Source organism: Pipistrellus kuhlii, unplaced genomic scaffold (genome assembly GCF_014108245.1).
Source record: "Pipistrellus kuhlii isolate mPipKuh1 unplaced genomic scaffold, mPipKuh1.p scaffold_m20_p_10, whole genome shotgun sequence".
In the NCBI taxonomy this organism is placed as follows: Eukaryota; Metazoa; Chordata; class Mammalia; order Chiroptera; family Vespertilionidae; genus Pipistrellus; species Pipistrellus kuhlii.
The window spans coordinates 11,586,954-11,607,998 of NW_023425405.1; the positions used below are offsets into that span (position 1 = coordinate 11,586,954).

General features: G+C 57.5%; 3 protein-coding genes and 1 long non-coding RNA gene across 7 annotated transcripts in view; 2 read left to right on the top strand and 2 right to left on the bottom strand.

The window, feature by feature from the left end:
• Window positions 1–4,603: 4,603 nt before the first annotated feature.
• ATP6V1F (ATPase H+ transporting V1 subunit F) lies at window positions 4,604–7,581 on the top strand. The gene is made up of 2 exons (XM_036426425.2): window positions 4,604–4,831; window positions 7,114–7,581. Exons 1-2 carry the CDS (start codon window positions 4,674–4,676, stop codon window positions 7,313–7,315), a joined length of 360 nt encoding a protein of 119 aa, XP_036282318.1. The 5' UTR covers window positions 4,604–4,673; the 3' UTR covers window positions 7,316–7,581.
• Window positions 7,582–7,733: 152 nt separating this feature from the next.
• ATP6V1FNB (ATP6V1F neighbor) lies at window positions 7,734–10,323 on the top strand. Its single transcript, XM_036426398.2, has 2 exons — window positions 7,734–8,546; window positions 10,214–10,323. The coding sequence occupies exons 1-2, from the start codon at window positions 8,126–8,128 to the stop codon at window positions 10,321–10,323; spliced, it is 531 nt and encodes a 176-aa protein (XP_036282291.1). The 5' UTR covers window positions 7,734–8,125.
• On the bottom strand, window positions 10,071–11,411 carry LOC123651775. Of its 3 annotated transcripts, none has more exons than XR_006740687.1 (3): window positions 11,295–11,411; window positions 10,671–11,059; window positions 10,071–10,598 (listed from the first exon to the last, which is right to left on the bottom strand). It is a non-coding gene; the product is annotated as an uncharacterized LOC123651775 (long non-coding RNA). The 3 variants fall into 3 exon arrangements; XR_006740690.1 differs by lacking the exon at window positions 11,295–11,411 and adding an exon at window positions 11,137–11,223; XR_006740686.1 differs by lacking the exon at window positions 11,295–11,411 and having other exon boundaries at window positions 10,671–11,267.
• A 7,132-nt stretch (window positions 11,412–18,543) lies between these two features.
• Window positions 18,544–21,045, bottom strand: part of LOC118712567 (kielin cysteine rich BMP regulator) — a 28,749-nt gene continuing 26,247 nt past the window's right edge. For both annotated transcript variants that reach the window (XM_045576653.1, XM_045576656.1), the window contains exons 38-42: window positions 20,868–20,982; window positions 20,668–20,769; window positions 19,867–20,031; window positions 19,117–19,423; window positions 18,544–18,989 (exon numbers count right to left, since the gene is read on the bottom strand). In XM_045576653.1, coding sequence (XP_045432609.1) covers window positions 18,712–18,989; window positions 19,117–19,423; window positions 19,867–20,031; window positions 20,668–20,769; window positions 20,868–20,982 — 967 coding nt within the window. In that variant the 3' untranslated portion in view covers window positions 18,544–18,711. The remainder of the gene's footprint in view (window positions 18,990–19,116; window positions 19,424–19,866; window positions 20,032–20,667; window positions 20,770–20,867; window positions 20,983–21,045) is intronic.

The following is a 21,045-nucleotide window of genomic DNA, read 5'->3' on the forward strand; positions in this document are numbered from 1 at the left end:
GACCATAAAATGTGAGCACTGCCTCAAACAGGAATGCTCCTCATCCAGCAGGCAGGCAGCACCAGAGGCAAAGCCCACAACCCTTACGCCAGCCAGGTCCTCCCTCCTGAACCAGCCTCTTAGCTCCCCTGACCCCCCAGCCTTTCCCTGACCCCCCCAGCCTCTCCCTGGCCTCCCTGACCCCCCAGCCTCTCCCTGACCCCCCAGCCTCTCCCTGTTCTCCCTGACCCCCCAGCCTCTCTCTGACCCCCCAGCCTCTCCCTGGCCCACCAGCCTCTCCCTGACCCCCCAGCCTCTCCCTGTTCTCCCTGACCCCCCAGCCTCTCCCTTTTCTCCCTGACCCCCCAGCCTCTTCCTGGCCCACCAGCCTCTCCCTGTTCTCCCTGACCCCCCAGCCTCTCCCTGTTCTCCCTGACCCCCCAGCCTCTCCCTGACCCCCCAGCCTCTCCCTGGCCTCCCTGACCCCCCAGCCTCTCCCTGTTCTCCCTGACCCCCCAGCCTCTCCCTGACCCCCCAGCCTCTCCCTGGCCCACCAGCCTCTCCCTGACCCCCCAGCCTCTCCCTGTTCTCCCTGACCCCCCAGCCTCTCCCTTTTCTCCCTGACCCCCCAGCCTCTTCCTGGCCCACCAGCCTCTCCCTGTTCTCCCTGACCCCCCAGCCTCTCCCTGTTCTCCCTGACCCCCCAGCCTCTCCCTTTTCTCCCTGACCCCCCAGCCTCTTCCTGGCCCACCAGCCTCTCCCTGTTCTCCCTGACCCCCCAGCCTCTCCCTGTTCTCCCTGACCCCCCAGCCTCTCCCTGACCCCCCAGCCTCTCCCTGGCCTCCCTGACCCCCCAGCCTCTCCCTGGCCTCCCTGACCCCCCAGCCTCTCCCTGGCCTCCCTGGCCCACCAGCCTCTCCCTGGCCTCCCTGGCCCACCAGCCTCTCCCTGGCCTCCCTGGCCCCACCTGCCTCTCCCTGGCCTCCCTGGCCCACCAGTCTCTCCCTGGCCTCCCTGGCCCCCCCTGCCTCTCCCTGGCCTCTCTGGCCCACCAGCCTCTCCCTGGCCTCCCTGGCCCCCCCTGCCTCTCCCTGGCCTCTCTGGCCCACCAGCCTCTTTGGCAGTGTCCCTGATACATCAGCCTCTATGGCCCCTACCAGCTGCCTCCAACCGCCTCTCCACATTGCAGCCAGAGGGGTCGCATCAAAGGGATTATGCTCCCTCCAATTCAGGGCCCTTCTGTGACTCCCTCCTGCTCCAAGCTAATGTCTATTCTTCCAAACAAGGCCTCCAGGTTCAGGTCCAGCTTCCCTGCCCATTCTTTCCAGAAGCCCCTGAGTCAGGCATAGTGCTCATTCCCCACTGCACCGGCCAGCTCCAAGCCCTCTCCACAGCCTCTGGCTCCCCAGGCCCCGTGCCGTGCCGGAGTTTGGGCCTCTCCACCTCCTCATTTTCCTACCCAACAGGGAGCTTCTCTGGACCAGCTCCCACTCCCACACTCCCTGGCACATGCCTCTAGCTGCATTACTGCCTGATCTGTGACCATGTATCCACCTTCCCCACCCCACTGAGCTCCCTGGCCCTGGCAGACTGACACAGACAGATGTGATGAATGAATAAATGAACAAGCAACTGAGTAGCTGGAGTGGGGTTGGGGGGAGGTGAGGGCAAAGAAGCACTTCACTTGATAGATTCCCCAGTTCTTAGACCCACTCCTGGACATGCTGGTGGGTCAACGCCAAAGCCCCCTCCTCACCTTGCTGCTCAGTAGCCTGCCTCCATGCTCCTCTTTAAGTGTCTTCTCTTCCTTCGCCCTCCCTCATTCACTCTGACCTCTTTCTGTGTGTCTGCCCCCTGCCTGGGACATTTCCCCCTCTCCCCTCAATCCTGAGCGAGCTCCTTGAAGACAGAAATCATATCTTATCAGTCTTGTGTTCTCAGCCTCTTTGTGGCCACATTTGATGAATTGCCAGCTGAATGAAGGATGTGAGATGAATGTGACCAGCCCAGATCCGTACTTTATCTGATAGACACACTGAGGTGGGGTCTGCTCTCTGAAGGATCCACACACTCCTGGCCATTAAGGGCCAGTCCTGTGCCAGGCCCTGAGCCAGATGTTTCCATACACGTTGCTCCCTCTGCCTCACCCGCAGGTGTGAGAGTTTCCCTGCACGCGTTGCTGTCCTCTCGCGCACTGATGGGTTTGCAGACCTCCAGCCCCGCTGCTTTCTCTGAGCCACAGTATGGCCCTGGGTACGGGCTCCATCTCGATCCTAACAGCCTATGAGGTGGGCATGCTGTTATCTGAAGAAACCAAGGCCCTGAGAATGGTGGTTATGAACCCAAAGTTATTCCTCCAGCTAGCAGGGCAGAGATTCAAACCAGGTGTGCCCAAACCCCGAGCCTCTTACACAAACAACCAGCAGACCGCACCATCTGGATGTTAACTGCTCTGAACGTCCAAACACCATGTCCAAACACTAGGGTGCCTGTTTGTTAAAAGAGCGGAAGAAAGACCTGGCCGGTGGCTCAGTTGGTTGGAGCATCATCCCGTACACCAAAAAGTTGTGGGTTCGATTCCTGGGTAGGGTGCATTTAGAAGGCAACCAACTGAAGTTTTTCTTTCACATCAATGCTTCTCTCTCTGTCCCCTTCTTCTCTCTGAAAAATCAATGAAAAACACACACACACATATCCCCAGATGAGAATTACTAAAAAAAAAAAAAAAAAGGGGGTGGGGGTGGGGGAGGAAAGAGAGGACCTCTCCAGCATGTTCATCTCACAAAGTTCACTCAGGAATAGTATTCTTTAAAAAAAAAATATATATATATATATATATATATATTGATTTTAAAGAGGAAGGAAGAGGGAAAGATAGAAATATCAATGATGAGAACGAATCATTGATCAACTGTCTCCTGCAGCATATGCCCTTGACAGGAATCGAACCCGGGACCTTCCAGTCCTCAGGCTGACATGACACTCTACCCACTGAGCCAAACCAGCTAGGGCATCGGGAATATTATTCTTATACAGCTGCACAGGCCAGAAGCCTGGAAATCCCCTGGGTTTCTCACTCCCCAAACATATCCAATCCAAAACCCAGTTTTGTCCATTCTAACTTGAAGTATCTCAAATCCATCTGCTTCTCCTCATTCCCTATGATCACTGCCTGAGTTCTGTCCACCATCAGCTCTTTCCACAATGGTTTCTGCTCCTTCAATCTTGTCTCCACACAGCACCGTCACACGGCTATCTCTAAAACATAAATCTGGTAATATCATTTTCTCACTTGAAATCCTTCTGAGGTTTCAGGATAACTTTGTCCAGATTCTTTTCTTTTTTAAAAATATTTTTTTTTATTGTTTCAGAGAAGAAGGGAAGGAAAGAGAGAGATAGAAACATAAATGATGAACGGGTATCATTGATTGGCTGCCTACTGTACGCGCCCCATCTGGGGACTGAACCTGCAACCTGGGCATGTGCCCTTGACCAAAATTGAACTCGGGACCCTTGAGTCCGCAGGCCGAAGCTCTATACACTGAGCCAATCCGGCTAGGACTTGTCCAGATTTTTTATATTTTATTGGAGGCACTAAGCCTTTGCACAAGCTGTTCCTCTTTCCTAGAATGCCCTCTTGTAATAATTTCTATCCCTTTCATCCTAATGGCAATCTTTTGAGCCCCCCCCCCCCCCGCCCCCATGGGTTAGTTACTACTGATATTTCCGGTACTTCTCACATGTTAGCAATGAACACACTGCTTTGCAAGCACCTGTTCACTAGACTGCATCTCACTACCGTGTTTCCCCGAAAATAAGACATCCTCCGAAAATAAGACCTACTTACAGGTTTCCTTCTGAGTGAAATATAAGGCATTCCCCCGAAAATAAGGCCCCCTAGGCTAAACATGAGAGATTTGGTCCACTGATTCTGAAAGAAATGGAGTTACAAGAAATTCACCAGGAAATTCAGGAATTGGATTGTTATGATGATGTTCCAGAAGATGATAACATGATTGTCATTGAATAAATGAGTAAATTCTTGATACTGTAGGATTCACAGTTTGCCTGGTTTGTGTTGACAACTACCGTACTACCGTATCGTATACAGGTAATAAATTTCCTTTATTTTCATTTAACAATAAATGTGTACCGTATTCTTCTTCATGGAAAAATAAGTCATCCCCTGAAAATAAGACCTAGCGCATCTTTGGGAGCAAAAATTAATATAAGACACTGTCTTATTTTCGGGGAAACAGGGTAGACAGTAACATCATTAACTTGTTCACCCTTTTGTGAATGAAACAATCTGTGCTCATTGTTAACTATGTGCCCTGTATACACGATGGAGACCCAGACCTTGCCTTCGAGAACAGGAAATGCTTTCTTGGAGACCTCTCGGAGTCTTAAATGCAACAGGCTCCACACTTTTGTCCAACGAACAATCGAACGTCCTTTGACAATCCCTGATGCCGCGCGGACTTCTGGGAACTGTAGTTTCGGATTCGAGCTCCGCTCCCTGGCGCAGCCTTCAGACTTCCGGCCGTTTGCCGTAGATGCGCATGCCCCGGGAGGCGGGGCTTTGGCACTGCGCATGCCCACAGGGTGCGACCCAGAGGGCGGCGCGCCGCGGAGGCGGGGCGGAGCATCGGGGACTGGGCTTTCGCGGCCGGACTGTCTGTCTGTCTACCGGGATGGCGGGCCGGGGGAAGCTGATTGCGGTGATCGGAGACGAGGACACGGTGACCGGCTTCCTGCTGGGCGGCATCGGGGAGCTGAACAAGAACCGCCACCCCAACTTCCTGGTGGTGGAGAAGGACACCACCGTCAATGAGATCGAAGACACTTTCCGGTGCGGTAGCCAGCGGGGCCTGAAAGGGAACCTCTGCTGCCCGGGGCGGGAGCGGGGGCGGCCCGGGACCGGCGGCGCGGGGCTGCCAGACCCTGGCCCACGTTTAGGCCTCGAGGGTCAGCGACCTCGGCCCGCGGACCCTTCCGGAGTGGAGGCCTCCGCTCCCCAAATTCCCTTAGGAGGTTGGGGGCAGGGGGGGAGGGGGGCGCTATGTCGGGTTCATGAGTTGCCACCTCACATGACCGTGTGTCAGGAAAGGAGGGGAACCCAGCTCGTGACGGACGCCGCCCCCTCGGTCCCACCTCCCCCGCCAAGGTGGTGCTTCTGGCGGGTTCCCCCGAAGAGCAGGCTCTGGACATGGCGAGCTCTCGGCTCTTTGGCGAGCTGACCCCTAAAGGAACCACACCCCTGATGAACACCTGGGCAGCCTTGGGCTCGGGCGTTCTTGTATTTTCATCTCCCTGCAAGGTCGAGGGTATCATTCCCACTTAGGGGCGAGAAAACGGAGGCCCAGAGATGACAAGGCACTTGTGAAAGTCACATACGTGGTTTGGAAGAGACAGAGTAGACATCTGAACCCAGCCCAAACCTCTCTGCCTCTTAAGCCAGGTCCACAGTCCGGTTGTGCGGTCCTCCGCGGTCGGTCTTGGAATTTCCCATTGTCTTGAGCGCAATGTGCAGAATATTAAATACTGTGACCTCCCCTCTGCAGATGTGTCCCTAAATTCAGGCAGTGCCCTGGGGACTAGGACTGAGGAGTCCCCTGTTCTTCCCTTCACCCCTTCTCTGGCCCCTGGTTCCCAAGTCCCAGGAGCAGAGCTCTCTCACTGTTTTGCCCTAAACAGCCCAGTCCTGAGCTGCCAGTTGAGACTAGTTCCTGTTGCCTGGGGTATGACAGGCCCCGGTCAGGGAGGCCGATCTCTCAGCTGGTAAAGTGACCCAAGTTGTCCTGGGAGGACAAATTTACCTCAAGAGCTTGCCAATTTTCAACCAAAAGGGATCTCAGAGATCAAGTCTAATTTACCCTAGGGTCTGGCACATAGTAGGTGCTTACTCAGTAATTTTAAATTTTTCTTTATTATACACACACACACACACACACACACTTATATTTATTGGTATCAGAGAGGGAGAAACAGAGAGACATAGAAACATCAATGATGAGAGAGAATCATTCATCAGCTGCCTCTTGCACAACCCCCACTGGGGACCAAGCCTGCAACCCTGGGCATGTGCCCAGACTGGGAATCAGTGATGCTCAACCACTGAGCAACACCGGCCAGGCTATTTTTTTTTTTTTTTTTTAATATTTTTACTGCTTTAGAGACAGGAAGAGAGTTGGAGAGAGAGAAACATCCATGAAAGAGAAATGTCCATTGCACTCCCCTACTGGAGATCAAGCCTGCAATCCAAGCATGTGCCCAACTGGGAACATGTGTGTTCTCTTGGTGCATGGAACAACACTCAATCCACTGAGCGACACCACTTGCTGTAAACAGGTTTTTTTTTAATTATCAATGTTAAATTTATTGGGGCAACATTGATTAATAACATAAAAATTTCAGGTGTACAACTTTATAATACAAGTAAAGAGCTTTAATGGAGAAATAAATGAATGAACAGGTGATCACAAGAAAGGAAGGTCCCAGTGTCAGGCTCCCTCTGTGTGGAAAGTGTGACTCCTTCCTCACTCATTTTCCTCTTTCTATGTTGTGTTCTTGGCTCATGCCAATCTTCCCCAGTGATCCATCCCACCCTCATCAGCTGTGAGTGGTCTTATCAGTCCCCTTTTTAAAAGTTTAATTTGTTTTCTTTTGAAAAGTGAATTGTCCATGAGGTTTGCAAATGATACTGAAAAGATTTACACATTAAGAAATCTCATTCTCATCCCTGTCCTTTTCTACCTTATTACCTCTTCTCTCCACCCCCGTGCATACCCACTGAGCTTCTTTCTACTTTTTCTTCATGCAAGCACAAAGGGACAGACATGTCTGTTATCCCGGCTGAGCTGTCTCACACGAAGGCAGCATATGGGATACACGGCACCGCTCTGCATGGCCAGTGCACTTGGGAACCTTCTGAGCGGGGAGGTAGAAGCCAGCTCGGACCACCTTGACCCCCAGTTTCTGAATGAAATTGATTCTGGAGAGGATGGAGAGTTTAGTGTAGTAACCTTTACCCTTGTCTTCGGTGCTCTCTGGAAGAAACCCATGCCCCATTACAGCCTAGCCCACCAACTCGGAGTGGGCTGCCCCTGACTCCCTTCTCATCTCTCCCAATAGGCAGTTTCTAAACCGGGATGACATCGGCATCATCCTCATCAACCAGTACATCGCAGAGATGGTGCGGCATGCGCTTGACGCCCACCAGCGCTCCATTCCGGCCGTTCTTGAGATTCCGTCCAAGGAGCACCCCTATGATGCTGCCAAGGACTCCATCCTACGAAGGGCCAAGGGCATGTTCACGGCCGAAGACCTGCGCTAAGGGACTCCCTCGCCCCTGCTACCTCTCCCAGACTTGCCGTCAGCCCCTCTCTAAGTTTTGAGCCTCTAATTTCCAATACCCTGCCCCTTCCCACTCCATTGAGAGGCTAGCTGAGGTGCTTCCACGTTGTTGGGGCTCTGTCAGTAAAATTAAGGCCGGTTAGGGAACAGGAAACCTGATTGTCTCCTCTCTCCATTACCTCTCCCCTGTGCTGTTACAGAGTGTGGTTGTTGATGTTAAATTAAAATAATGTTCTTCTCTCCAAACCGTGTCCGGATGCCAGAAAGGATACACGTGGGATGATGCTGTTGGAGGGATTAGATGGGCAGGGCTGGAAAAGTTCTGCCAGAGATGAAGGCAGAGAGAAGCTGGATAAGGACGATGGTGCCAGGCGGCCATAACCCAAGGACTGGTCCTCTGAATCAAAGACAACCAGCACTGGCAGGAAGGATGGGAGGAGACGAGCCTAGACCCCTGGCTCCCCAACTTTGGTCTGTATTGGCCAGGGGGACCTGACCCAAGGGATGGAAGCAGAAAGCACAGGTAACTGGAAGCCTGTGATGCTAGTCATTGCCTGGGTCCTGCAAAAGGTTTGGGGATCAAGGCTCTTAGCCAGTGGGCCTGGCCCGAGGCAGCCCCAGGAGCAAGAAATGTGAGGTCTGCTGAGGGCACGGCAAGTAGAATCCTGGCCCTGTGTGAGGTGAGGCCTGGTTGCCTGGTGACTCCCTGGGCAGCCCCTGCTGTCAAAAGGACTGCTTGCTGTGCTCTCCCCTCAGCTGCACTCACCCTGGGACCTCTCCTCTTGCCACCATGGCGCGGGAACTCAACATAGATTCTGTGCGGCAGAACTTCTGGAAGGAGCGACATCTGAGGGATCAGAAGTTGCGATGTGATTGGTACCTCAAGTATGCGGCGAAGGTGAAGGCCAAGCAGAAGGCTATGGCTGAAACCCGTCTCCCTCTCAAACTGCCCGACCTGTACCCAAAACCCCCGCTCTCACCCCCACCTCCCCCCAAAACAGCCCCTTCCAAGGTCCCCAGCCCTGCCGCGGAGGCTCCTATGCAATCAGAAATGTACCCAGTCCTGCCTTCCATCCGGGCCCTGCTGTACGAAGGTATCTCCCACGACTCCCAGGGGCGCTACTGCTATCTCAACACCCGGAAGCTGGACGTGCCAGAGAAGCGCTACCTCTTCCCCGTCACCACCAACTTCACCTACGGCTGGCAGCTGGGTGAGCCCCAACCTTCCGGAAACTACCTCACACACAGGCACCTGTCCGCGCCAGGCAGCGTGCTGGGCACTAGGCACATGGACGCTCCTTTCTGGGGCATCCGTAAGAGCCGGAAAAGGAGCAGGAGCTGGTCCTGGGTGGGGTCAGGAAGGGGTGGGGTGTGTGCTGCTTTAGGTGGGATTGTGAGAAAGTGCCTGACTGGGCACCTAAATGACAAAGAGGAGGAGTTGGGGATTTATTCCAAGTGTGAGGTGAAGTCAGTGGAGGGTTTTAAGCAGGTAAGTGCACTGATTTATTTAAAAACCACTCCTACCTGTATGGAATGGCGTTTCCAGGGGAAAGCGTAGATTGGCAGGTAAGTTAGGCAGCTACTTTGAGCTTGCCTGGCAAGAGATGAGGATAGCGTGGGCCAGGGCAATCAGCAGAGCTGAAATACATTCAGTTTTGGAGGAAGAATGCATGGAATTTCCTGATGGACTCCATGAGAGAGAAGAAGGCACGGATGACACCCAGGTGTTTGGCTGAGCCGCTGTGACAGGGAAGACTAGGAGCGGAGCCGCACTGGAGGGTGTGAAGACAGGTCAGCGCTGGCCACGTGCTGGGGTCAGTGAGGCTGTGTGTGGGAGCTGTCCTCTGGAGCAAGGTGAGAGCTGAAGATGCGAATTTGGGGTCATCAGAAAACAGGTGCTCTTTACAACCCTGAGGTTGGGTGAGCTCGCCAGGGAACTCCAGATTCTGGGGTCTGACAGGAGGAGAGGCACAGAGCGGGAGGGAGATGGTGTTGGTGTGTCTCGCCACCGAGTCCACTTTTCTTGGAGGCTGAGTCACAGTCATCAGGGGAGGAGCGGAGGCAGTGAGGTAGTTTGAGATGAAGAGTGAAGGTGTGGGAAGGGAACATCCCAGGATTGCTGGGTGATGCTGTGTCCCTTTGCTCTCTGCGGTCATGAGTTTCACATGAACAAATCAGTTACGTGTCTCCAGCTGCTCCAGTGCCTGTGCGGAACAGGGGGTGGTTGGTTGGGAATACAAGCCGCTTAAAGTTTGCCTAAAAAGCCTCCCCTCTCTCCCCAGGTCTCTGAAAGGGAAGTAAAGGGAGCAGTTTCCAACTAAAGCAGGAGGGAGAAAAAAGCCCCAGCTGTCCTAGAAAAGTCTAGCTTTGTCCCTTTGTGAGCAGGGCAGGGTCCTGCCACCATTTTCCTGGAGGATCCTGAGGCTGGGGGCAGTGATAGTACACAGTGGAATGGCATTCTGCCATCACTGCTGCTCTGGGCACCATCCACTCCGTTTCCGCATAGCCCCCATGCCTCAGAAGAACTATTTATTTATATATTTTTATTTCAGAGAGGAAAGGAGGGGGGGAGAGAGAGAGAAACATCAATGATGAGAGAGACTCAATGATTGGCTGCTTCCTGCACACCTCCCACAGAGACTGAGCATACAACCCAGGCATGTGCCCTTGACTGGAATCGAACTTGGGATCCTTCGGTGCATAGGCCGACACTTGATCCTCTGAGCCAAACTGGCTAGGGCAGAAGCACTTTTTATTTAGTCACGCTTACAAAGAGGATACAGTAAGGTCATATTCCTAAGGCTGGGTAGGCAGAGCTACCATGTTCTGCGAGTTCCTTCCCAGAAACCCATTCCTGGCCTCTGACGTCTTTTCCCAGGCCCCACAGGGAAGAGGGAGCTGGCCTCCACCAAGTTGTGCCGCATTGACACGTTCTTCCGCAAGAACGGGGCCTTCGCACCGCTTGACCCCCGAGACCTGGTCCTCTGACCTGCGCCCCGCAGTGTGCTTAGGGTTTGGAAGAAGAAATGCGCCACCTGGTGGTGTGTGTGTGTCTGGCTCTCCCAGGCTCCGAGGCTGCATTCTGGGCCTTTTTGAGCTACCTCTGATCTGCAGGTTGCCCTCTTGTTTCTCATTAGCCTCCACCTCTGTCATCGCCCCTGTGAAGATTCAGCAGCGGTTAGAGGGGCTGAGCGCTACTCTCCGGGCGGGCGCAGGCTCCTCAGCGCCAGGGGGAGGGTAGCTGCTGGAAGTTCTGGGTGTTCCTGAGGAGAGAGTGGCCTGTTATCCTACCTCACCCCACAAGCCTCTTCCCTCCCACCCTCTTCCCCCCTCACCTGGCTCCGAGGGCCCGCAGGCGCCCGGTCCTCTTCTGTGCACGTGTTCCAGCTGCTCCCGCAGGGCACGCTTCTGCCCCTTGTCCTCCTGTGGGGTGCTGAGTGCTGAGCGCCCTTGCATCCCAGCCCACGGCTCCATGGAGCCAGCAGGGCCGGCACCAGGACACACCCCGGCCCCCATAAACTGCCCCCACCCCCAGCCCCCAGCTGTGTGGGGGTCAGCTCCAGTGCACGTCGAAGGAACCCAGGTGGGCCCCACCCTCTATCCCTGTCTCCTCCCCGGGGTCTTGCCTGTGTGGGAGCTGAGCTGGACTGGGTGGGAACCCCGAGCGGGGAGGGGTGTGCACCCGGCAGTGGCGGTTCCTGGCGATGCGGAGGCAGTCCAGGACCTGGGGGGTGGGGGTGGGGGGGGAATGGAGAGCCGTCACATCAGCGGCGGTGGCCGCTTTCTGTGTCCAGGACGTACCCAGAGCCGCTGCTGCTCAGGGTCCCGCTGCAGCCGGTGCCTGGCCGCTCTGTGCAGCGCCGGCAGCCGCACGGCGCTCCCGCCCGCCCAAGCCTTTCCCTGCCCTGGGTTCGAGGCCGCAGCAGCGCTTCTCCGCCCCTCGAGGTTGCCCCGGGCACCTCGCCTCGCCCATGGGCTGTTCTGCTGGGCAGGGACCCCCCTGCCGGATCCTGCAGGCTGTGCCGATTGCGCACCAGCCCTGGGTACCCCGGGAGGCTGAGGGGCGCCCCTGCTGCTCAGAGCCGCAGAGCTCCGGGCTCTCCCAGGGCCACCGCGGACCCTAGTATCTGGCCGTTGGTTGGTCTTGTCCTGCTGTCAGCTTGGTGCTCCTTCCCCGGGGCCTGGGCTCTCCCTTCCCCCAGGCATCTGTCCCCCCAGGGACCTGCAGGCCTCCCTCGGAATTCCTCGGAATTCTTCCTCCTGGGCTGTGGGCGCCTCCCCTTCCAGAAGCCCGAAGACTTCACTTCCCCAGGCTGAGGGACTCCTTTCCCGGGCACTCTGGCCTGTTTCCCTTTTTCTCTTAAAGAGCATCTTCCTTCTCACCCTGAGGGGTCCCCCACCCCAGACCCACAGGGATCTCCCCACTCTGACTTACCCCATTTGCCTTCTCTCTCTGACTCTGAGGAACTTCCTTGTGGTCCTCAAGGAGAGCTGAGGAATCTCAGCTCCAACTCTCTCTCCAACTCTGAGGAATCTCAGTCCACAGCAGTTTCTGAAGTTCTGCTCTGTCCTGGTCCAAGCCCCGGCCCAGCCCCTCAGGGGATCCTGGAGGTGTGGCCGGCACTGGGAGGGCAGGCCTGGGGCCTGGAGGCTTCCTGAGCCACCTTTCTCCCTGCAGGCTTCCCGGTGATGGTGGGAGGGGATCTGGCTCATGGGCTCTGCCTGGCCCCTCTCTCCCTCCTGGACCAGATTCCCGGAAGGGAGAGCACTCTGTCCCAGGCTGTGCCAGGGCCGCTCCCCCCAGGGGGCCTGGAGATCCCAGTGGCTGCTCTGGTGGCCTCCCTTCCACGATGGCCCTTGTCTGGTCCCTGCATTTGCAGTCCTCAGGTTATGTAGCGTAAAAGGTGCTTCAGCTATAGCGAGTGGCCCCACCTCACCCCAGCAGCCTCTCCCATGGCAGACCCCCCCTGCTGTCCCCAGTCTGAGGGGCCCTTTGACCCCTTCACCTCGAACCCTGAGTTTCCTGGTTCCCCAAACCTGCTGCTGGTGGTGGGGCCCAGCTCTTGTTTGCAGCCTGCGAGAGAAAGATTGATGTAGGAGCCTCTGCACACGCCCCAGCCCCTCACACACACCCCACCCGGACTGGAACCAAGAAGCCTAGGGAGTCCCTGCAGATAAGGGAGGGGCCCAGATGGCTGGTGTTTGACCTTCAGAGCGGTCACAGCTCATTGTTCCACCTGTATTTACACAGCCTAAAACATGCCTGCTTGTCAGGTTTGCCTGCCTATAGCCGACCCCATCTTCCTTCTCTTCCCCTCCAAGCCAGACCATCTCCCTGGAAGCTGCACACACTCCTAACCCTTCCCCCTCCCCCACCACAGGATGCCTTGGAGCAGGAAGGCCTCGCTAGGACACCCCTACTTTCCCCTACTTTGTCCTGATGGGCCCATTTAGGCCCATTAAAACAAAAAACAAAAAACTGCATGTGCCCTTTTTAGCTCTTTCTTGGTTTCTGACAGCAAAATCAAACACAATTCAAGAATTGAAATCTTAGGCCAGAGCCGAGCCTCAAAACTGCAAGTCTTCATGATTAACAAAAGGAATCTAAAAAGGGAGATGAGACGTCGCTGCTCCCTTGCAGCTGTGGAGGGAGGCAAGTCGCTCAGCATCCTTAGAACCAGTCAAAAGAACATGATTTCCTAAGATCTTCAGTGAGAACCTTCTCAAGGACACCCCATCTTCATGCAGTGCGGATGTGGGGATACGCAGCACAGTACCCGAAAGAGAATGCTCTCAATCTGTGACAATAAACCTGTCCTTTGAAGAGTTTCTGAGCAAAGGGGTCCGATAAGACTCCCAAGCCTTCAGGAACTATTGCATAAACCGTGAAAATAACCTCCAGCACTCTTCCTCTGTAATGTACTTGTAAAAATTTATCAATTAGAAAATAGTCATTGGCACGTTCGTCCTCTCTCACACGTATGAAGGAACAATTAAAAGCTGCCCTGGCCGGTTTAGTTTAGCTGGTTGATCATTGTTCCATGTACTGAGAGGTCACTAGTTCAAATCCCAGTCAGCGCACATGCCCAGGTTGTGGGCTCGATCCACAGTAGGGGGTGTGCAGGAGGCAGCCGATCAATCTCTCTCTCTCTCTCTCTCTCTCTCTCTCTCTCTCTCTCCCCCTCTCCTTCTCTCTTCCTTCTCCCTCTCCCTTCCTCTCTCTAAAAATCAATAAAAGCATATTTAAAACACTTATAGCTTTGCTGGGCTTATTATTTAACAAATCCTTTGAGTGTCTGTTTTGTTTAAATGAACAGATCCAGGGCTCACAGCATCTGTCTCACTGGATTCTAATCCCCTGTTCATGGTCACACTCTCTCATTAGGGTTTGCTCCCCTCAGAGACAAGGACCAAGTGATGGGGCAAGACTTTGTTCTTGGCATATCCCCAGTGTCTGGCATAAGGGTGGCCGACAGGCTGCTCCATTCCCTCCTCCCCGAGCAGCCATGGACAGACACTCCTCACCTCTTCCCTGAGCACCAATGTAGTTTCAGAGCCCACCTGGACACAGTGCCTGAGACAGCTGCTACAATCCAAGGGGAATCGGCACATAAAATAACACCTACCTGTCGTTCTTGGATGCCCCGACCCCCAACTAAGAGCTTGAGATGAGGAATGAGTGAGGAGTGGACTGCCTCTCCCCGGTGTGGTCCGGCCGCCCCGGCCCAGGGACCCCTGGATGCCAGCCCCTCCACAACACACCAGTGTGGGCTCTGCAGGCAGCCAGGGCCTCCCACCGTGGGTCTGCGGCTCTCTGGCTTCCCCAGGTCTGGTCTGCAGCAGCCTCCTGAGGTGTGCAAAAGCTGCCTCAGCTACATCTCCTGCATGTGGGCTCTGGACAGGGAGGGCAGCCTGCCTGTCAGTCTCCCCACCCCCAGCAGCTGCTGAGCCTTCCCACCCCACCCTTCAAACACAATGCAGCGACCTGCCCAGCCCTGTACCACCGCTGGATCCTGGGAGCTGGGCCTGGGGGCTATTCTCTCCAGGGGCTGTGGGCAACCATATGGGTGCGACTGAGTGAGAGCCCGAGGAGGACCATGTGTGTGAGGACGGTGCCGGGCAGGGCTGTGGAAGGAGGAAGGGCCGGTGTGTTCCGTCTCTTTATGGGTCTCTTTATGTGGCAACACACAGTGTGCAGATTCCCCGGGAGCTAGACTCACCCTCCAGGGACTGATGGTTCTGGCTCAGGGTGTCCCCAGCCTCGTGTGAGGAGCACAGCCCGGAACTCTGGAAGGATTTGAGAGCAGCCTAGTCCCCAGGACACCAGATGGTGGGCAGCTTCTAAAACACCCCCAAACCCCAACCGGTTTGGCTCAGTGGATAGAGCATCAGCCTGCGGACTGAAGGGTCCCAGGTTCGATTCCAGTCAAGGGCATGTACTTTGGTTGAGGGCACATTCCCATTGATTGATGTTTCTCTCTCATCGATGTTTCTAACTCTCTCTCCCTTTCCCTTCTCTGTAAAAAATCAATAAAATATATTTTTTTAAAAAATAAAATGCTCCCGAGATGCCTCCTCCTGGCGTCCATGCCCTTGGATGACGCCCCCGCTGCCCCTCCTGGTGAAGGAGCCTGGAAAGGGGTCCCTCCTGCCCAGGGAGCCCTCAGATGAGCCTGCAGTCCTGGCGGCAGGTCGGCTGGACAGGTCATGTGACACTCCGTCCTAGGAGGCCTTGGCCCAGAGCCGCTGCCAGCCTGCCCTGGGTGCCTGGGCAGTTGGTGGCTGGGCTGGCCTGGAGACAGCCATCCTTCCTGTCACCACAGCACCCTCCTTCCCAGAGGGAGAGCCTGCGGGGGGGGGGGGGGGGGGGACTGCTGTGTGCCCTCAGGGCCTCGCCGCCTGCCTGCTCTCCTCCCACGCTGCAGCCATGTCTGCAGTGGGTTGGCCAAGATGGTTGTGGCTGAGGGATGGTAACAGCTGGCACGGACAAGCAGGCCTCGTGCTCCAGGCCCAGCGCTGCACCCTCCTCAGGGATGAGCTGCCGGTCCTCCCAGGGCCCTCAGAGAAAGATGCTATCTTTCTCCTGGTGTAGAAGAGAGATTGGAGGCTGCAGTCCACACCCACCGGATCAGAACAGGGCTCTGAACCGGATCCAAAGCCATGCTCCTCCCACTCCCTCACCAGTAGGGTTGCCCCCATGTCACAGTGACCGGCACCCCCGCCGCCCCCCCGCCTCAGCCAAGCCCTGCTCACCACACTCATCAGCTGCTCTGAGTCCCACCCGCCCCACCACGGGACTCGCTGCGCTGGCTCCGTGCACGCTGGGCCGGGTCCCGCAGACCACAGAACCGGGCCCGGGGAGACCAGAAGAGGCCCAGCCTGTCCCAATCAACAGCCCCAAGTCCCACAGGAGCTGCAAAAAGATGGGGTGCCAGAATGTGAAAGGGTACTCCCCCTGCCCTCTGCCACACCCCCAGTCAGCCCCTACCTGCTCCTGGGCCCACTGGCTCCATTCCACCTGCAGCAGCACAGTGGGAAGGTCATGTGACCTGGGAGGCAAGTTGAGTCAGGCCCCACAGAGGCCCTGTCCCCTCGGAAGCAGTGCCCTGCCTCCCTCACCTGCCCCAGTGCAGCCCAGAGCTGGCCCAGGCTGCAGGGCATCGGAACAGGTGCTGGTACAGAGCCCAGACCTGCTTGAGGCTGCAAGGCAGCCCTCTGCCCCCAAGTGTGGCTGCCGGCGCCATGAAGTAGGGGTCTGAGCAGATGTCCCCTTCCCTTCTCCCGGTGCCACAGGGGACTGGAGCTGAGCCAGGAGCTGAGCCAGGAGCCAGAGCCCCTGAGCTCGATGCAGGGCCCTGGTATCTGAGCCACGGCCTGGGCCCCACCAGGCCTGGAGCTCCGGCCTGCCTCGGAGAAGGTTTCCTGGTTGTGGAGGTGGCCCGCGGTGTAGGGTAAGGAGTGTGGTCCTTCCGGAGACAAGTTTGCATCCCAAATGAGTACCTGTTTTACATCCACATGCTTCCATGTACATATGAAGCATCACATAGGCACCTAACATGTTCAACATGGGCAGCAGCCGCCAACAGCCAGGACACACATGTCCCATACTTGTGACCCTTCCTCGCAGCAACTTGCTGGCGTAGGTGCTATCATCCTCATCCCCATTTTACAGGGCAGAACGCTGGGCCCCAGAAGTGAGCCGCCAAAACCAGCAGGTGGCGCTGTCTCCCTCACCCAGAGATGATGGCAGAGAGAAACAGGCCCTGGGAAAACGCGGCCCTGAGTGTGAGCCAGCACAGGCAGGACAGCGGCGGGGGCTTCCCTAGCGCTGGCTCCAAGCTGTCCCCATGCAGAGCGCTGTTCATGGGTCTTTCTGCTTGTTCCCTGCAATAGGGCAGATGAGGACACAGCCTGCGTCAACTATAACTAGGGGAGGAAACGAAGACGCGAGATGCTGTCATCTTCGCCGCCTCGGCTGCGGCTCTAACCCCTCCCCGAGGGAAGGCAGCCCAGGGAGCAGCCTCGGCAGAAGCAGCTGAGCAAGCAGACAGGTGCTCCCCATCCAGCCCAACACGCGCCCCTCCTCCTGTCGAAATGCTAGGGACCCAGCCATGAGAGCAGGTCCCCTTGGATACTTTAGCCAAGGTCCCGAACACGCCAGGTCACACAGCCGGAGGAGGTAAAGAGGGCTCAGGATAGAGTTCACTTTAAAAAGACATTTTCCTTTCTTTCCCTACAAGGATGTCTTCAGAAATTGCACGTGTGTCCCCTGCCCACAGGCTCGTCAGGGTGGGGGTGGCTGTGGATGCACGCTTGCGTGTGTGTGGGGGAGGGGGTGTCTGTGTACTTCTATCTGTGTCTGTGTCTGTGTTTCATCAGTCCTGGTCCCCCCTCCAGGCACAGGGTCCCTCCCTCACCAGCTCTCAGAGTGGCCAGGAGGCCCCTGAAACCAGGAGAAAGCAGGATGCCACGTGGGGACTGAGCGTCTTTTCCACGCACTTCACCCCTGCAGGCTCCACATGGATCTCAGAGGGTGCCCCATCGGGGCCACAGGCCATGCCTGCTACCTGTAAGCTCAGGCTGGGACCACGAGTGCTGGCTCCGCCTGCCCACAGCAGGGCAGCACCAGGGAGCGGCTGGCGCGGGCAGCCCAGGGGTGCAGGCACCGGAGTGAGCAAGGCCCAGAGCTGATTCCCACAGCTCCACCCTCTGGCTCTGGGGACACTGACTTCTGGCCCCCGTAGCCCATGTGGCCACCCCAGTGCCGGGAGGAAGCGCGCGCACACACACACACACACACACACACACAGAGACACACACACAAACAGACACACAAACACACACAAACACACAGACATACAAACACACAGACATACAAACACACAGACACACAGACACACAAACACACAGACACACAAACACACAGACACACAAACACACACATACACACACAGAGACACACAAACACACAGACACACAGACACACAAACACACACATACACACAGACACACCCAGAGACACACAAACACGCACATACACACATACACACAAACACACACAGACACACAAACACACATACAAACACAGAGACACATACAGACACACAAACACAGAGACACACAAACACACACAGACACACAGACACACAAACACACACATACACACACACACACAGACACACAAACACACACACAGACACACACAGACAGACACACAAACACACACATACACACACAGACACACCCAGAGACACACAAACACGCACATACACACACATACACACAAACACAGACACACAGACACACAAACACACACATACACACAAACACACACACAGACACACACACAAAACACACAGACACACACAGACACACAGACACACACACATACACACAAACACAGAGACACACACATACAGACACACAAACACACACAGAGACACAGACACACACATACAGACACACAAACAGACACATACACACAAACACACAGACACACAAACACACAGACACACAAACACACACAAACACGCACATACACACACATACACACACATACACACAGAGACACACCCAGAGACACACAAACACACACAGACACACAAACACACACAGACAGACACACAAACACACACATACACACACAGACACACCCAGAGACACACAAACACGCACACAAACACACAGACACAGACACACAAACACCAGGCAGCCTTAGGGCAGGCCCCGCGTTTACTGTTTCTGACTCAACACGGCTGGGCTTTCTGGGACGCGGGCCCGGCTCCCGGGCCAGGCAGGGCGCTCCCGCCGAAGCCCGGGCGGGGGCGGGAGCCGCTCTCCAAGGAGGGACTTGGGTCGGATGAGTCCCGGCCGCTGTCATCCCGGGTCGAGCGTCCCCCGGGCCGCCTGGCCGGGGCTGAGCGGGTCTCGGGGCGGCCGGTCCCCGGTGAGCAGGACGGGGGGGCAGGCCTGGGGCGGGATGCAGTGGGCGTCGTGCTCCACCAGGCCGGCGGGGCACCGGCAGCCGGGCACGCAGGGCCGCACGCAGGCGGCGGAGAGCTCCCGCAGCGGGACGTGCCGGTTGAAGCAGGTGCGGGGGCAGGGCGGGCCGCACTCGTCGAACACGAAGCCGCGGTCCAGGGGGCAGCCCACCCCTGCGGGCAGAGGGGAAGGCGGGGCTCCGTCACCCCCTCACCCGGGCAGCCCTCCCGCACCTCCCCCTCCTCCCGGGCTGGCCCCCGGTACCCCCCACCGCAGCCCCACGGGCCATTGCTGGCTCACCGCAGAGCGTCGGGCCCCGCCAGGCCGGCGTGGCCCCCGCCTGGCGGCAGTGGCTGGCATAGGCCTCCAGGGCATCGCAGAGGCAGGCGGCGGCCGCGGAGCCGGGCCCGCAGGCGCACAGGTCGTAGACGCAGGCGGCGAAGAAGGGCTCGGGCGGCACCACGGCGTGGCAGCGGCCGAACGGGGCGGACTTCAGCACCGTGCACCGGGCATTGGCCTCGCGCCGGGCCCGGTAGCCTGCCGCCCGGCACGGGTGCCCCTCCCGGCCCTTGGCGCAGGGCCGCCCGGGCCCCGGCCCCTCGGGGACCTGGGTGGGGAAAGCGGCCCTGGCGTGACAGCATCCTGGGCAGCTGGCCTCGGCCTGCCGTTCTCCAAAGCACTTTCCGCCCGAAAAGTTTTAGCTTCGAAAACCTCCTCATTAGAACAGCAAAGGAAGCAGCGTGAGTGACTTTTCTTTTGTCCCCATCGTGGGGACGAACCCAGGCCCAGAGAAGGCAAGTAACTTGTTCAAGGTCACACAGCCCATGAGTAGCAAAGCTGGGCTTCTTGGGGAGTCAGATGATGCGGCCTTCCTGCCTCCTCCAGCTCCACGACAGGCAGGAAGCTCCCAAGCCGGCCTCACAGTCCCAAAGCCTGCTCCCATCTCCACACCAGAGGGCTGCTCTGAGACCCATGCTCACCTGTGCCGCCTCCAGCCCGGCCCCCAGCCCCCGCCCCCATCCCCCTGCCGCAGGCTCCTGGGCCCCTCACCTGCCAGCTGTTCCCAAAGGCAGCCTCAGTGGGCAGGAGCAGCCCCTCAGGGCCCTGCAGATCGTCCTGGGCAAAGCCATTGAAGTTCCCGCAGAGCCCACAGGTCTGGCCCCGGTAGGAGCCGGGCACGCTCACCTCCACCTGGGACCGCCCGTCCCACAGCACCTGCGCGGAGAGGCTGGGACTGGGGCGGGGGAGACGGCTCTGGCCCTGGCCCCCGGGCACAGCCTGCGGGACTGACAGCCAGCACAGCTCCGGGAAGGCACCCGCGGCGTTAGCATCCCTGAACTGGGCCCCAGGTGAAATGCAGCCTCTTCCAGAGACACACTACCTCCCGGGTGCGACGCAATTCCCGTTTGTATCTCAGTGCAGACAAGCCCTAGTCTAGGAGTTTACAAATGGTGCTTCTTGCTGGCTGCGGGGGCGTGCCCTGCTCTTTGGCACGGGAGTTGGAAGGAATCCTGAAACACTGAGGTCCTAGGAGTCCTTCTCCGGTTTTACCGATGAGAAAACCGGCCCAGAGAGGACGGGGACAGGCCCGGGCCCGGTGTGCTGATGGCTGAGCCCAGGTTAGAAACCAGGCCCAGAACTCCTGTCATTGCACCCAGAGGTCTCTGACCCCGATCCCTCTTCTCCCCTCAGCATCCTGCAGGACTCTCACCTCAGTAAGGCCCAGAAACTAGTTGGTAACCCCCACGCCCTCCAGACACAGACGCCTGAGCGGCCCAGGGCCCTGCCATCCCCCAAACCCTCCCCCCTCCCGTGGCGCGGTCCCCAAACACTCCCGTGGCGCGGCCGCACCTGCAGCCCCGGCTGGGTGTGCAGGATCACGGTGCCGCCCCGCAGCTCAGCGTACAGCAGCGGCTCCTGCAGGAAGGGCAGGGCCACGGGGCGCCCGTCCACCTGCAGGAGGAGGAGGAGGGCGGGAGGAGGCCGTTGGGACGGAGGAGTGGACGGCGCTGGAGGGACCGCCCTCCCGGGCCCTCCCTCCGCGGCCTCACCGTGACCGCGCCGCCCGGCAGCAGCCGCACGGCCACCTCTCCTCCCAGCAGCACCGCCACCTCCTGGGTCCAGGCCACGCCGCTGCGGCCCCGGTCACTGTTGGTCACGTGCACACTGGGTGCGAGAGGCCGGGTGCAGGGTCAGCGGGGGCGGGTGTGGGGGGCGGGGGGCGGGCGG

What these genes read in the sequence shown, in the direction of transcription:
- ATP6V1F (XM_036426425.2), top strand. Translation starts at nt 4,674, where the DNA reads ATGGCGGGCCGGGGGAAGCTGATTGCGGTGATCGGAGACGAGGACACG. An exon ending in GAGATCGAAGACACTTTCCG is followed by an intron (nt 4,832 to 7,113) that starts GTGCGGTAGCCA and finishes CTCTCCCAATAG; the next exon opens with GCAGTTTCTAAACCGGGATG.
- ATP6V1FNB (XM_036426398.2), top strand. Translation starts at nt 8,126, where the DNA reads ATGGCGCGGGAACTCAACATAGATTCTGTGCGGCAGAACTTCTGGAAG. An exon ending in CACCTACGGCTGGCAGCTGG is followed by an intron (nt 8,547 to 10,213) that starts GTGAGCCCCAAC and finishes GTCTTTTCCCAG; the next exon opens with GCCCCACAGGGAAGAGGGAG.